The sequence below is a fragment of the Leptodactylus fuscus genome, chromosome 3 (assembly GCF_031893055.1).
Source record: "Leptodactylus fuscus isolate aLepFus1 chromosome 3, aLepFus1.hap2, whole genome shotgun sequence".
NCBI lineage: Eukaryota > Metazoa > Chordata > Amphibia > Anura > Leptodactylidae > Leptodactylus > Leptodactylus fuscus.
The window spans coordinates 59,343,046-59,360,366 of NC_134267.1; the positions used below are offsets into that span (position 1 = coordinate 59,343,046).

The window sequence follows — 17,321 nt, forward strand, 5'->3', positions numbered from 1 at the left end:
AAGCCGACACTGCGCTGAATTCGGCTTTCTAGCAGTGTATAAAACCACATGTGCCCCAGGAGGTGAAAGGTCCTCTTTAATAACTGTAGAGAGCAGCAATAGTTCTTCCAGAATATGCATACACTGCTTTCTTACCAAATTGAGAGAAAAATATTAAAGTACTTTAAATGTGACTGTATAGAAAGGATTTATATATACAATGCAAAAGGGATATAAAGCAATAGAAGAAGACATAGTATTATGCAGGCAATACAAGATCCATGCAAAAAGCTGACATTACCTTTGTTAGATTGCTTAGTGCTAGGTACTGAGAAGACAGCTGGGAAACCCTGTGCATATAGCTTTTGTTGGCAGACTGGCCTTCCCTGAGCTGTTGAGCCTTCTCTTTTAGTCTGGTGATCTGCGCCTCATGGCAGCTTATTTCTTCAAGGATAGACTGGAGGGCACAAGCACATTTGAGACAGTACACAAAAAGCATGCAACAAAAAGCAAGATACAATGCATGTTAAATGCGTCATACAGTTGACATAAGCATTAGGTGACTAGATGGCAAATGCAGCAATTGATATTATTAAGGAAGCATATGGCTGAAAAATGAACAAGTTAAAACATATAAAGCCTGACCTTATAAAGTTATAAAGCTCTTGGATAAGTGATGTGACTTACTTGGAGTTTCTGCTGTTCCTTCCTCTTAGACGGCAGGTCATGGAGACGATTATTGCTGTCCTGCACTATCCTTTCAGTACCTGTCAGCCATTCCTGAACTGGCTTGGCGCTTGTTTCAAAATCTCTCATTTGGATCTTCAAATTCTACATTAAGAACACATGAATCAGGAGCAATATATAATAAGCACATTTTAGGCACATCTAGTTTTAGGCCATTTTGTCATATTAGCTCAGCAGAGGGTCAAGCTTAAAGGGTGACTTAAAGGGTACCTGAGATTTTATGAAAAGCTCAAATGTGTTCATGGTTTTGCTGAGCAGTCTATTTTATGACGATATAAGCCCTCATCCATGATGTCTTAAAAGTTTTTACCTCCACATACCTAAAAGCTTTTACAAATATTACCTCTAGAGTGGATTCCTTCAGATGTAGTGATGAAATAAAGTTTTTCCAATCTTCCTTCGCGGTGAGGACTTTCTTTTGGATAGTTTTCGCTTTATCTTCAGGCATTATGCTGCACAAAAGTTCGCCCCTAGATGTTATAACATGTAGCTTCTGTTGACCACTTTCACTTTCAGAAAGAAATTCCTAAGAAAGGTAGACGTGACATCCATATACGCTACAGTCAGTGTGTTTATTTTCAGGATACACACAAGCAAAGAATGGAACTGACATTACAGGTATAATAATGGATATGATACATACAAGGTGAACTATACATGTCAGATGTCTAGACAAGTATAACACAACATGCTTAGTATTACCCAAATTTTTTAAACATAATGTCATTAAATGTAAGAGGGAAAAGGTTAACCACATTATAGATATGATGAAATATATTGTAAATGAATCCCTTTATAGATCTGTGAAGCATGAATGACAGATTGGTGTGGGTCACATCTCTTAGATGTACAGTATATTTGTCTCCTACCACCCATTCACCATTGGTCAGTCCATCCCAACATTCAGTGAATAGAAAGGAAGCCATGGCTTTCTCTATTCAATCAAATAGGAGTTACAGGAATGGGCAAGCTTTAGAAGGATATCCTGGATATGTCATAAAAGTTTAAAACTGGAATAAACCCTATTGTAATACCAATATACTGTATAGTCTAGAAAATTCTACAGTGAAAATCATAAAGTAAATAGGGTCTTACTTGAATCCTTTGAAGACTTGCTGATGTTTCCTCAATACTTTGGGGAGTATCAAAACACTTGGCAGTTGTCACTTTTGCATTTACGAGCCACTGCTGAAAATCTCGGACCGCTGTACGAAACCTCTGTTGCAAAATTTGTTCTTTGCTTTGGCAACTTTTTGAAGTTTGTAAGCAAAGGCTTTAACATAGTGAATAAAAGAATTAAAATGTCAGTAACAATTATTGTAATCTAAGATTCATTAATAATATTAAGAATACATAACCCATTTATTACAAAGTTTACAACCTACAGTAAATCTCTGTTAACTTATACAAGATTGTGTTCACCACTGTGTCCAAGGCTCTGTAAGGAAACTCTATTAGGCTGAGGCCCCACATTACGGAAACGCAGATTTTTTTGTTGCAGATTTTGAGCAGTTTTTTGAGCTAAAGCCAAGAATGGCTACAAAAGGAATGGGAACTATATAGGACGTTCTTATAGTTCTACCTTGTGCTCATTCCACTCTTGGTTTTGGCTCAAAAAAACGCAACAAAATCTGCATCTGCCTTATGCTGTGTTCACACATCAGTATGCCTGACACACATACTGATTGTATACTGACACCTTTTTATGCTGATAGCAAACGTTCTCTGCTCTGTCCCCTATAGGACGGATAAGGGGATTAAAAGTAGCAATTGTAAACAAAGTAAAGATAAGGAGATATAATAAATGTCCTTATGTCCTCCTTATCTCTACTCTGTTTACAATTGCTACTTTTAATCCCCTTATCTGTCCTCTAGGGGACACACAGGGTTTGCTATCAGCATAAAAAGGTATCAGTATACAATCAGTATGTGCATCAGTCCGTTTTGAAGTGTCAAACTGAATTCAAACAGACGGATGGCATACTGATGTGTGAACATACCCTTAGCCTTACAGATACTGTCAAAAGCAATGGACACCATGATGAACCGTGCTGTGCTGTACACCACATGTGTCTCTGCCTTGCTTTCTGTTCCCATGAAAGAGCAGAAACATGGAACACCCTGACACCCTGATAACATCCAGCCCACCACAACAATCATAAATATAGGAGGAGAAATGTACATGATTTTCTACCAATGTGAACAGTTATTAGTGGATGAAATGGACATCTTTATTCTACAAGTACCTACTCTGAGAAGAAATATTCTAATACCTGTTGTATTCCTTAATCAAGGCTGAGACTTTTGCAGAATATACACTCAAATCCTTGGAAAATCTGCAAAGATCATTCAGCTGGGTCTTCAAGTCATCTGTGACATGTTCAGCTTCAGCCAGAGAACTCAGGGCCTCCTAAAAATGAAATACACCAAGTAATAAGCTAGAAAAATAACATTTCTTCTCGTTTGAATTTACTCCAAAACTATCTTTAGATTTTCAAGCAGATCTCCATTTTTAGAGTTTAGTTCTTGCTGCTGTGCTCGCAGCTGACTGAAGACTTAGATCTGCTGTAGTAAAATATGACACAGCAAACAAAGATTAAAAGGAGACTAAGACGCTATGCACATAGAAAAGACTGCAGCGTAAAGTCTGCATAGCGGTACCACACAGGAGTGGACATACAGTTTCTCAATGGGCTTTTTATTTTCATAAACACTGCTGTATATTCATACTGCATAATGCTCTAGTCCGTACTTACACTGTATCCCTCCCAGCAATGTACAGGATATGCATGCATTCTATAGGAAAGCTTTCCCACCAAATCCATAACAACCATAATACGTGTGGGCAGCACAGTGGCTTAGTGGTTATCACTGGAGTCCTGGGTTCAAATCCTTCTAAGGGCAACATCTGCATGGAGCTGGTATATTCTCCCTGTGTTTGCGTGGGTTTCCTCCCACACTCCAAAGACATATTGAAAGGGAATATACATTGTGAGCCCTGTATGGGACAGTGACTGACAATTTCTGTAAAGCACTGTGGAATATGATAGTGCTATACAAGGAAGCATAAATAATTACATGTGATACGTCTGCATTGGAGAAAACCATGTGTCTTGTATATTGCACAGAATGTACTTGAATGCCCCTGAACTGTTTTGTGTCCATTATGCACTGTGTGTGTGGCATGTGCTCTAGGTGTTAGGGGCATGTGCAACTTGTATCCTATGTGTGCTTTATGGATGTATGTTTCCTATGTTATGGTGGTGCGTGTGTGCACCATGTAGGCAACATGTGAGGTATGTGTTCTAATGAAGCACGTGAGCTATGTTTGTAAAGTAAGTGTACCATCAGTGTGTGGTGTTTGTGGCATGAATACAATGTGTATGGCTTCTACATAATATGTTCCATTGTGTGTTGTTAGGTGCAGCATAATGTTTACAGAGGCATAACTTGAAGCTCCTGAGCCTGAACGCAAAATCTGTAATAAGGCCCCTACCTATTTTACGCCACTTGCAATACTAGTATATTTTATGGGGTAGATGGATCTTATTGGCCCCATCAAGGTCCAGGGCCCAGCAGCTACTCCTAACCTTGCACCCCCTATAGCTAATCCATGTATATTTCTAAGTATGTTTGTCTAGACTTGCTGCCATTGAAGGCACAAGGGCCCAGACAAACTTTGCTGTCAGTGTCTACTCCTACGACTCAGTCACTGGAATCCAGTGTACCACCATATGGTGTCTCCATAAACCCTGTAGTGAGGAGGACTTTCTAAGGTTATGTTCACATAGTGGAAATGAAAGAAGAAATTGATGCTGACTGAAGCTTTTGTTATGAACCTCTGTAAGTACAGCATGTTCTCTCACTCTTTACAATAAAACCAGGAACACCTGGGGTCCAGAAATCTGGAGCATGACATACCTGATGTCATATACTGGGATATATACCAGAGCTAATACTTCACTATACACAAGCTGACCACCCCACTATTCCATGCAGACAGCTTGTTTGCCATGCTTCACATTATAGACTGCAGGTAACTAAGATTTTGGAGTCTGTGACAAATGCTAAATGTACATTATAGCTAAAGGCTAAACACTTGCATCATGAAGTTACGCAGAAGCTATAAAACTTAGAAAATAACTCAAATCTTTTGCTTAAACTTTCTATATAGTATTTTATCCTGGATTATAAATGACCTCTGAAATAGCTGTGTAGCTCTGTAGATACTTTATACACAGATGACACAGAAGTACTGTAAGAAATAAGAGTAAGCAGTCACCTTCTGCCTGTGCCAAGCTTCCACTATTTCTTTGTCTGTATTCTTGCCTTCCCCTTGCATCAGCTTCTGAGTCCATTTTCCCAGAAATACACTGAAGTCCTGCACGGCATCCTCCAGCTTGGAGACCCCAGATGTGAATTCTTGTTCCGAGATTGCCATTTGACTTAAAAGTGCTTGTAAAGTGTTCCGACTATGACAGACACTCTCCTCCCACTGCTTCCAGTCTGCTTGCAGGCCTTGAATCTCTGCCTCCATCTGCTCACATCCGCTAGCTGTGGTGTTCTTCTTCACTGTAGGGGCCAGAGTTTCAACCCTGCTCAGGCGTTCAGCTCCAGTCTGTCTGGAATCCATCAACTCCTGTAATGGAAAAAAAAATCATCTCTATAGCGACCAAAGTTGTTTTCAGTCTATAAACTGGAGGGAACGCTGAAAAGTTTACAACTTTAGGCTGAAGTCTGCAAACAAAATCTTACCGTGAAAAGTAAAATGAACTGTACAAAACACAGTTATATCAGAGTACTATACGCTTGTAACGTTTCCATGCAGTTTAGTTGTAGGTTGAGGGGCCTTCTAGCTGTCTATAGATAAGGCTCTCATTACAAAACAAGGAGAAACAATGATGTGACCTCAACTGGCCAGAGACTTAGTCGCCATCAGTCCTTCAGTCCTTAGTCGCTGTCAGTCCTGACATTCAGTTATTGATCGCACTATGGACATGCCCATTTGGCTCAGCTAATCTGTATGTTATTAAAACTCAGCAAGCAGGATAAGTGTCATCCAAGCACATCTGGCACTGCTTATCTTAGCTAGAAACAGTAGTACCACAGTAATATTCAATAATAAGAATGGTACCAAGTTAGCTGTAATTTCCTAATATACTAATAGTTTGGTCCCTATAACATCTATTTTTAGGCTCAAGATACACTCTAGTATAGACGTCACTAATAAAGTATACCTTCAATAACTAACCTTAATCTTTGCAATTTTCTTTTGGATGGCTGTGACATCTCCTGAGGCATCAGACCACCGGTGAAGCTCCTCCTTGGCTGAATGGAGCCAATCTGAGAACTCATGAACAGCATCCAGGTACAGCAAGTGATCTTTCACAATGTCTTCTACATTCCTCATTTTCTCCTGGGTACAAATATCAGGTTACAATCCTTTATATATCTTCCTAGTAGAACACATTGTATCTCAACATGGCACATTATCATAATAACATAGCAAGTCTAGTAATGAAATAATAGCTTAGGTATACAGATATCCTAAATTCACGGTCAGTGTTTCACAGCGCTCAAACTCAGGGCACACCAGGGAAACCTTTTTCCCTCCGGACATCATTACAAAATAATTTTAACGAAAGGATTGCTGTGCCTTTAGCGTAGTTTCAAATTTACAACTGAAACATGTTAAATACATTAGATTTACTTGTAAAATTAGAAAATCTCATAAAAAACCACAACTGCTCTTCAATAGCCCAACACTTTGGCTATGTTTACAAGGTGGAATCTGCCTCAAGTTCCGCTTCATTTTCCACCATGTGAAGGAAGCCTTATAATAGGCCCCACACAGAATATATAATGGTCCTACAATATATAACGCTTCCCAGGAGTCCCCCATTTTATAATGTTTCCCACAGGACCTACACAGTATAAACAATGCTCCCCAGTAACTTCACTCAGTTAGGTAGGTACGGTTGGATTAAGCATGCAGCCATTTTCCCACCAAAGTGCTGTGACGCCCCGGCAGGTTTCCACGCCACCCCTGCTGGGAATCTTTGGGTCAGGTCATTATCAGATCAGTGGGCTCTGAAAGCTGTTGAAAGTGGCAGCACACGCAGATGAGCAGGCCAATGACATCACATTCATGGGTCACAAGGCCTATTTGTAATTCAGTCTTATTATAGTGAATGAAGCCAAGCTGCAATACTAAGAACCGCTGTCATTAGGTAAGAAGAAGAACCTTACTTTGGCAACAGTCATGATGTCATTGAAGTGAGTTTTGAGCTCATTCTGAGCAGTGTCTGAGAAGGTTGTATCTTCAGTCTTCTGGTGTAACTCCTTTGCCTTTTCAATAAGATGGTGGAGAGTTGTGGCATGATCTTCTATGTCTGACACGATTGCCTGAATGTCATCTAACAGTGCAAATTTTTCTTTTAGACCATTCTGCTCCTGGATGGGTTGCTCCAGCTTGTGATCTACAGACTCCAGCCACTGTTCCATTTGGTTCTTCCTCTCTGCATATTCATTCCATTGACTGATCACAGACTCTAAACCGCTGTAATAGTATTATAAAAGAAAAAAAAAGTGACTTCCACTCTGCACATGAAGTTTAATCCCTAAATTTAACAAAAATACAAATCTGAAGATTACAGCAATAATGGAAATAAAGCACATCCATAAGTACAATAATAATAACTTCAGGCTCTGCTCACACTGTCATCAGCCTACATCTTATTGGGTGCACTTGGTGCAATCAAAACTCAATTTATTTTGACATCGTTCCCATCAAATTATAGCAAAACCTCGTAGTTTTGTCAAAAATTACATAAAAAAAGGCAAGGGCTTGATCACACTGGTTTTAGTTCCAATGTAATAATAGAACTTTCTGTTTAATCTGATTTCCCCAGAGGCCCACAACATAACAGGGGTATGAGAGTGTGTGTACAGATGTGTCTATACATAGCTAATCTCCAGTTTGACTACAATTTTGCCTGAAAGCAATTCAACATTAAATCATGACATGCTAACAAAAAACTTGAAAAACTACAAATCACCCCCATCCCTTACAGAGGAGCAACACACAGACATAAATAGGAAAGATGTTATACCCCTTTGTGTTAACTTATCAGGAGATAGTGTTCATTTTTAAAAAGCTTTTAATTTGTGATATATCTATCAGGACATAGATATATTGACATGTCCTGACAGAGACGCATTCGTATGGGCAGTTATTGATCTAGGGTACATTGTGATGTGAAGCCACATAACTTACCCCTTGACAACACTGAACTTCTAGAGAACAGAACAAAACAATTCTACATATATTATAGATGAATATTAGTCAGTTTTGGTCTTTTTCAAAAATTTGATATTGACTTCTGGTTTTGACTTTACATATTGTATGTGTTTGGATACATGTATGAAGATCACATTTCTAATTTTAGTTTATAATACTTAAAGAGGGTCTTTCATGACCTCCACCAAGTCCAGTTCTTTGCATCCTGTAATAGATTCTTCTTCACTGATTCTGGAGCTTTTGGAAATGTTTCTCTAGAACGCACTTTTCACAAGCAACATATACCTGATAAGTAATTTGGGCTCTTTTCTGTCAAGTGGGTGGTGTTAGTCAGGAGCAAACAAAGTGCTGCTTCTCACACTGTCCACCTCTGATTGGATAGTGTCAGAGAACTGTGAATCTTGCCCCTCGCCGGCTTCTGCGTGACACCACCCATTTGACAATAAAGAATGTCATAGCTGATGGGGGGGAACAGTGGAGTGGCACTTATTAAAGAATGGAAGGAACTGCAGTTGGTGGAGGAGGAGAAAAGTACTTTTTCATATAGCTTACCTAAGACAACTTGCTGCTGTACTGTTGACAGTGGCCCAGACATCTTTCAATGTCTGCAACTGCATCTGGATTACCATCCGTCCATCCATGTTGCTGCTCTTAATAGCCTGTTCACCTTTACCAATAGCCAAATTAAGCTTGACCTCCCCTTCACCTTTCACTAAGAGCATTTCCTAAGAAAAAGAAACATATTTTAAACATGGTGTTGTAAGGAATGTTTTGATTTGATGCATTTGTGTCCTTATACCAGCTCCTTATTCACATAAATCATCACCTGAACTTGTTGTAGGCGATTTTCAAGTGTACTCTTACTGCCCACTGTACTTTCTGCAGTAGACAATTTGTCCTGCATATCTTTCAACCATGACCAGGTAGTCTGCAAAGCTTCTTCAAAAATCTGATGTTCTTGGAGAGCCACCTGGCAAATACGAAGTTTTTCCTTTAAAATTTTTACAAGGTTCTGATAATTTGTATTCAGCTGCGTAGACAAGCGAAGCTCCTGTCCGTCTCCACGTCCATCTTCATGTAATGCTTGAGCACGCTGGCAAAGTTTCTCAAAAGAATCTCTAAAACACAAAGACAATGTAAGTCCATAAATGTCTGAAACAATATTGACAGCTAAATATTTTCCTAAAGTTATTTTTTGCAATCATTAATGACAAACAAAACCTTTATGTGAGATGTCTTTCCTTCCAATAAGACCATCATGATCGCACGGTATATGGTGCGTGTACTCACCGCGCTGCCAGCAGCTTCTCCAGGAACATCTCCACTCTATGCATCTCACTTTTCTTCTCAGGGATATGTTGTTTGCTCTCCCCAAGAGTTTCTGTCCGTATCTGTTCTTCAAGCTCATGAATCCACATACTTAACTTTTTATGCTGGTCCTCAAAACTGAAATGATCAATTATATGAACATTATTAAAACTATTAAACAATGTCCATTGCATTGCATTTGTTAGGTTGCACTGATGTTATAATTCCATGGTGGCTCACCACAAGCTCTGGCACAATGGAATACTGTTTATACGCTGACCACAAGAATTGTCCAAATGAAGAAAACAGGACAAACCACAACAACTAAATCAGTTCCAAACAGGAAAACATTTTGTAGCAGTAGCCTCACTTTTTCTGCCATCTCATGTTTCCTCTATTAATAATGCTACATGTCTGTAGCCAATAGACTTTTGCCTTAACTCTAGATTCAAATCTGTGCTTGGGTTTCCATTATTTGGGTCCACTTGAGGACCTGAAAAACAGAAACCCAATTCGCTTAAAAAGCAGTTACCCACAGAAACCTGTGGACTTCATAGCCTATAATGGGTTCCGCTGGGTTTCCACCCGGTTTCCTCCCAAAAATGTGGAGAGAAAAGTCCTGCTTGTGTTTTTAAAGCAGATTCTTGGACGGAATCCCCGAACCTAGAGCAAGTGCTGGTGTGAATCCAGCCTGAATCTTCTGCTTCCCAGATACAACAGTTTCATATTATGTGACATATTATTGAATGCAAGCTCTTACCTTCCCAGCTCAGCAATACAGTCTTCTAGTGTTTGCTTGTCTTTAAGACATTGTTTCTTAAAGCTCTGGAATTCTTTCTCCGCATTTGATATCCTCTCCTGAATACTGAGCACGACCTGCTTTGGCAAACAGAAATAGAGTCTCTCTCCTTCCTCCGTAGCGGCATCTAACTTGCGCTGGCCTTCGCCAATCGAGTCCAATACTTCCTATAAATGTGAAAAGGGATTTTATTACATTATGTAATATAGCTGTAATGGTCTTGCATTTTTCTATTACTTTTTTTGTTTTACCTGCAACTGTTGTATTTTTGTTTCCAAAGTTTTGCTGTCTCCCGACCAACCTGAAGAGCCTTTAACTCCTTTTTTCATTTCTCCAAACCACTCATCAAATTCACCTATAGATTCTGCAGTAACAAAATGTACAAATTATTTAACAAAAGGCATATGGGTCATGTTACATTGTTTTATTACATTCGGTTATTGAACTCACGCGTAAAACATTGTATTATTTAGCAATCACTTTTGGAGAGATCATACCCTACGTGGCCGTTATGGTCATATCATATTTACCAAGACTTGTTTTATTTTACACATATTGCCAAAAGTGTCATTTTTTGGTTGCCTTTTTTGGACAATTCCATTTCTGCACAAACGTTCACAATCTACATTTTTCCCTAGCAGTATGTCTTTGGAGTATGGTAGGAAGTCCATGCAAACAACATAGAAACTCCTTGCAGATATAGTCCTTGGCAGGATTCAAACCCAGGACTCCATCACTGTAAGGCTGCAGTGCTAACCACTGAGCCATCTTGGTATGGGGCTTCTATGATTCCAGCCATTATAGCTGACAACTGTTGCAGATTAAGTTTACTGTTAAAGTAATAGTACTAATCGGGAACGACTGTATACACCGCACTAATATGCTGTGGTACCGAAAGGGTTTAATAAAGATTTTGCAAAGTTTTTGGTGACGACTTCGGCCAGTGATTGGCCTCAGTGATGATGTGTGTTTATATGACGCTTAACTTAGGGCAGTTATGTGCCATTTACGCACACGCCATCACTGACGAAAAGAAAGGACATCATCATTTTCATTCTGCTAAGTATCTGGCTTATGCAATGCAACCGGAGGACAAGTAAAAGGTGACTTATGTTTTTATTTATTTTGCACAATTTTCTAGTTTTTATCATTTTTTTTCCAATAGATCAGACAACCCCTTTAATCTTCTACAGCAATAGAGAGGTTGTTGTTAGCAATGGCATATGTACAGCTACTGCTTAGCCCACCTGTGCATTATAGCTGCAGCAGCATGATTTCTATGTCAATCTGACCCTGCCAGCACAAGGTAGTAATAACAGTAGAGAAATGACATTACTAGTAAATATGTATTATTTACCTGTAAATTGCTTCTCCAACTTCTCCTGAACAGCAGCTTGTGTCTTAAGGCAGAGTTGGTTTGTGGCTTCATACTTCTTCACCAGGGCGGTCACAGCTGCCCCAATGACTTCAAGTTCTGCAGACCTAAATTGCCGGCAGAGCGTGTTGAGGTTCTCTTGTGTGGCATCGATACTGGATTGTTGGGTTTGGAGTTCTTTCTGCATTTCCTACATTACAATATATTAAAAAGTCTCTCATTACAATACATCCACTGCCAATTTTTAATGTACAGTTTTTGCTCTTTGTTATTAGACATTATTGTACATATTTTACACAAAGGGGTGTCCTCATAAAGTTAAAACGGAACTTTTATTAAATTGTACCTAAAATTGTGGCGCCTAGCCCCTTTAAAAGATGTATGTGGATTTAGAGATTTCTGACTTGTTCCTAGTCACTCCTCCAAGTCTCCACCATATATCAGGGTGGATAGCTGTATTGGTAATGGTTGTATGCCAGTTCCACAATCACCACTCACCTAGTGTTTAGTGGCCATATACACACAAACATATAATTAGCAGCTACCACCAATTGTAACCTAGATAGAGCACTTGGTCTGCGTCTTTCCCTACCATTAGATAGATCTCCTTCTCCTATTACCTCTCAGTATCCCAAGAGAGAGTAATATGATACGGAAAGCTTCCTACTTCTCCCTGGCCATTTCAGAAGAGACCAATGCAGCAGCTATATCTCATAGAGGCCAGCCGACTTGCCTATACAGGCATAGATCATCTCTTTATGTATGGAGTCAGTATATCCTGCCTTCAATACTGCAAGATTAACTCAGTACCCTTCACTAGCTGCAATGTAACCAGAGACATTATTGCACCAACAATATTAGTGAACTTACAGTATGAGAAATCATTAGGATAGTTCAAGGATGCTTAATATAATGTTATCAGAATGTCTTTATTTGCTGGTGTATCCCCACAGACAGTAAAACAGCTTGAGTAGTTCAGACGTGTCTGTGATTTCCATGTCTGTCTGATAACTGGAGTTTACTTATTCTTGAAAGTATCAAAACATTCTTAACATAAAATCTATAGCAATGTGCAGGAATCCAGAGATGCTCAAAGTCCTCTGCTGTACCTGTGCTGGAAGGGTTGAACACGAGCAATAGAGGAAACAGCTGTCATCTTGGAGCATTTATGGACGTGCAGCTTGTTAATATAGTACCTGTGGCAATTGGCAGAGTAATCCCAGAAGTGAATAACTAGCTTCTTATGCTGTGAAATCGTCGAGTGTGGCAAAAACCAGACAACCCTTCTAGTACCATTCGATAATGTTTTTCTTGTCTCATCATTGTTACTCAATGTCTCAAGCATTGTTACGTTTAAAAATATAATACCTTTAGTTTTTTCATGTCTTCGGGTTCCCGACTATTTTCATATTTCAAAACTGATTCTTCCATTTTACTCAACCAGTCAGTCATCTGGTCAATGAAGGTTTCCAATTGCATTTTTTGAGTATTGAAGTCATCTAATGTTCCTTTGGCTACTTCAGAGACTTCCTTGGCATGTTCCAATTTTTGCTTTAAATCTGCTGCCATGAACTATATTAAAAAAAAAAAAAAAAGTCACAACAGTTCTTTAAGTTGGGTCTTCAAGAGATCGCTGATGGGGTAAGAACTATCATGTTAGGACTGCAAGATCCTCCCGAACTTTCAGCTGTTAAATCAGCAGGATACATTTATATATAAGTGGTAGCACTTTACATGACATGTGAAACTATAGTAAATACTACTATACTACAGTGTTTTAGCTATTGCAGAAACACAGCAGAAAAAATACGCTGTGTTTTATCATACCAGCAAAGGAATGAGATTCTGGTTAATCTCATCCACACATTGCAGGAAAAAACAGCTGCAGAAAAGAAGCATTTTCAACAACTAACGTGTTTATGAAACCTGCAGAATGTTAATTTTAGTTGAGGAATCACGTTTCCCCTTTATATTTAATAGGGGAAGAAAAAACACAGAGAAAAACGCAATTAAAAAAACACTGAGGGGGAAAAAAACACTGTGTTTTTGCTGTGTTTTCTTTAGCTACACTTTGCTACATGGGGCCTTAGCCTAAGGGGGAATTCACAAGAGGTAAAGTGCCGCGTGATGTGGCACGTATACGGCGTGTGAGACTTTGATTTCAATGGGAGCCGGGATCATATACGCTGCATTATATTGCGGCCATGATTTTGCGGACACAAAATAACGCGGCATATACGATCCCGGCTCCCACTGAAATCAATGGGAGCGTATACGGCGCTCAAAGTCTCACACGCCATATACGTGCCACATCATGTGGCACGTTACTCCGTGTAAACTCCCCCTTAGACAGAATTACTAAATCTGCCTCCAATGTTTTCCTACTCAAATCTTACTATGGCCAAAGAAGCTGTAAAGCTGGTTGCACACAACTGTGTGCTAATCAGCTGCCGTTAATGAACAGCACGGATGGCGCACGGGGGACTCGGATGTCATCTGCGTGCTTCCGCGGCCCGTTCATTCAATGAATAGGAGCCACAGATATTAATAGGACCTGTTGTCGGCCCACACAAACGACCGTGTAGTTCACAGTCATATGTACAGGCCCATAGAAAGTAATGGGTCAGTGTGCTAAATGGGAAAACCTGCATAGCACACTGATCACTCACAGTCATGTGCAAGGGGGCTAAATGTGAATCCCTGAGGTATAGAAGTAGCAAACGGCAACTTAATAAAAACTGTATGTTACTCTATTTGAGTAAAAGGCCTTGTCATGCTGTTTGTACACCATACTGCAATTACTATACTATACTATGTAAATAGCACTGTGCCCCATAGTGTAATACTGAAACTGAGTACCATGACATTTGTTAGTTGGCGCTTTCTACATCTGTATCTGATAACAACCCTAAATATAAAATACATGTAAGTTGTTACCTTCAGGTAATGCTCGTCTCCTAGCTTATTTTTCAGTGTTCACTTTCTGGTTGCTTTTTAGCTCAGCTCTATTAGGGTAGCGCTATAATCTGTAGTTGCGCCTTATGTCTGGCTATAATCTGCACCTACAAAGTGATGTGAAGTGGTCTACCTTCTGTATTATCGGAAGCTCAGGTTGCTGTTCTGGTATTCCCCATGCTTTACACTGCAGCTGCGGCACTATCAACACCAAGTAACTAAGGAACCACTAGGAAGTAAGATTATCTTTTAACTACCTAATACATAATTTGGCAAATATGCTTCAATAAGAAGGATCCTACTGATCTGCTTTACTAAGGGGTTGCCCACTTTCAGAGCAATATGTTATTGTTTGTATGATATAAAATTATACATTCTTCCAATGTACTCTCTGTAGCAATTCCTCACAGTTGTATCTATTCTTCACAGCAACTCAGAGACTCTGTGAGGAATAGATACAGAAAGTACATTGGGAAACTGTATATCTTTTTCTTCTACAAACAATAATGATTGTTTCTAAATATTAGTCTGAAACTGGATAACCCTTTTAATTATAGACATACATGTAGTATATCACATGAAATGCTAATGAGTCCAATTAATTGATGACGGTGATGACATCAGTGATGACATCACCACTCATGATGATGATGACTACTGGTCTCTGCGTGAATCCAACTTCTAATTAAACTACAAACTCCGGTAATTGTCCTAATGAAAGTGAATGCTCTGGAGTGATGGGAGGGCTAGACGTAGGCAGCACACACTTCTTCAGCAGCTGGAAATTTCCTGCATGCTGTGTTTCTAAACAATGGCTGAATGTCACAGACAGAATGTCGCACACGACGGTTGGATGAATGAAATCCCCATCTGGTTTTCAAGTTGAGGCATAGTATTATGTGTTACTCTCGAAAGATAACATGAATCCAGAATGTCACCCATTTAGCCCTAAACCATAGTAAAGACCTACGAGAAGTGCCACTGTCTTGTCAATGTGTAAAGAAGTAAAAAGTGTACCGATATACAAAACTTTAAACATCTACGTTCGCCATCTTAAGTATAGACACATAAAGCACAAAACTTCATCATAAGAAAGTCATCTGCACTGCAGGACTGTTGCAATTACATCATGTGGCTATTCTTAGACCTGGATGTGCCAGGCAGCATGTAAGACACTTTGTATTCTACAGTAAATTTGCTATATATTATTATGTACATATGATATGTAACATCTACCTGTAACTCTGCTGGGGGCTCGGGACTCCTGGTCAGCTCTTTCAGATCTTTGATCTTGCAGTGGAACTCGTCCAGCTTCTGCCCTTTATATGCAACTTCAGTCTGAATTATCCCGGGAGAGAAAATGGCGAACAAAGAATTAAAATAAGTTAAACAGTTTTCCAGAAATGCCTTGATTCGTAGCCAAACCACGCTCACAAGCTAGGAGGAGTGAGCAAATGATTAAGAATTTTTTCCAGCAAAGGCTATTACACTAAAGAAAACTCCGCATTAAGAAATATAACAAAATACTAGAAGTGAATTCGCTTTCCTATTATGGCTCTAACTCCAGGCAGCGTGTCTCAAGGGTCCGTTGTACTGAAAATTATTAGTTAATGAGAACATTTATGACATGTTCTATAGAAATGTTCACTGCTTGAGCACCAGTCTCAAGGATCGGAAATATAGGAGCAAAACTGAACTTGGGGAATAAGCCATCAGAAATCTATGCATGTAAATAAAGCTTGGACTAAATGCTACACAAATTATACAGAACTGCATGTAATGTTGTCTTCATGTAAGAAAAAGTTCATATAAAGCTGCAGGCTAATATATCACCAGCATTACGTAACGTCACACATTTTAAAGGAAGGCTATACATAAGACACCCTCATCTCTTGTGATCTTTTCCTTTCTTATGTTTCTGCATGGTAACCCAACTAACCCCTGATCACATCAGCGATCTGAGAACACCGAGTATGGGAAGGATGTTATTCACTCGTTGTCACATACCATGTGAGTACAATTATCTTTGGTTTCATTTTATCATGGATTTCTATGTTTCTCCTTCAAGGTAATACTTATGGTACTATATGTCATCTCTGATTTACCACACACCTGAAATTCTTCAAGACAAGCCTTCATTTGTTGACTGCTGTTCAGATTGGTAATATTCTCACTCATCTGAGAGATGGAGCTGCTGGACCATCCATCAATTTCCTCATTAATGTTCAACACATCTTCCCATAAGGACAAGCTCAGACTTAGCCTTTCCAGGTTTTCGTCTATTCTCTCCAGTACCTGTTAAAACCATCGCCAGCCACAAGTTAGATCCCAGCACTCAATGGTAAGCTATTAGTGCAATGTTCTCTGTCGCTGTCAGGCAGCCATGTCACCCTATACACTATGCTCACTGTTAGGCTTGCTACTGCCATGGCCCATGCAATTCACATGATGTGTTACTGTGTTATGGAATGGGAGATATCAACCTAGTACAACGTTTAGGAAGTGACTCAAAGTTTTGGAAGCGAATCAGTGAATCAAAGCAGGTCCTGAGACAGTGAGTATTACATGATTGTTTTTATTTACTTTGTTCAAACCCAGCTTTCCCAGATTCCTCAATGTCATCATTTGGAAACATAAAGTAGACTTTAATTCTGTATGATAACACTAACTGATATGGTAGGCTGCATGCACACGGAGTTACGCCGGGCTTGTAAAAATAATATCTAGAATATCTAGACATACCCCATCCATAAACGGCAAAACATCCAACAATTCAGCAGAGAAACACATATGACAAGTTTCATGATCACCAGCCATTCCCTGTATTAATATTTGGTGACCAAAATTTTATTCAAGGT

General features: G+C 39.4%; 1 protein-coding gene across 7 annotated transcripts in view; it reads right to left on the minus strand.

The window, feature by feature from the left end:
• Positions 1-17,321, minus strand: part of SYNE1 (spectrin repeat containing nuclear envelope protein 1) — a 274,048-nt gene that overhangs the window by 132,503 nt on the left and 124,224 nt on the right. For all 7 annotated transcript variants that reach the window (XM_075267635.1, XM_075267636.1, XM_075267637.1 and 4 more), the window contains 17 exons: positions 16,576-16,758; positions 15,700-15,801; positions 12,877-13,080; positions 11,491-11,698; positions 10,385-10,497; positions 10,095-10,300; positions 9,317-9,472; positions 8,853-9,144; positions 8,579-8,751; positions 6,976-7,285; positions 5,978-6,142; positions 5,009-5,365; positions 3,000-3,136; positions 1,822-1,999; positions 1,070-1,252; positions 667-810; positions 281-436 (listed from right to left, as the gene is read on the minus strand). In XM_075267635.1, the coding sequence (XP_075123736.1) occupies positions 281-436; positions 667-810; positions 1,070-1,252; positions 1,822-1,999; positions 3,000-3,136; positions 5,009-5,365; positions 5,978-6,142; positions 6,976-7,285; positions 8,579-8,751; positions 8,853-9,144; positions 9,317-9,472; positions 10,095-10,300; positions 10,385-10,497; positions 11,491-11,698; positions 12,877-13,080; positions 15,700-15,801; positions 16,576-16,758 (3,267 nt within the window). The remainder of the gene's footprint in view (positions 1-280; positions 437-666; positions 811-1,069; positions 1,253-1,821; positions 2,000-2,999; positions 3,137-5,008; positions 5,366-5,977; positions 6,143-6,975; positions 7,286-8,578; positions 8,752-8,852; positions 9,145-9,316; positions 9,473-10,094; positions 10,301-10,384; positions 10,498-11,490; positions 11,699-12,876; positions 13,081-15,699; positions 15,802-16,575; positions 16,759-17,321) is intronic.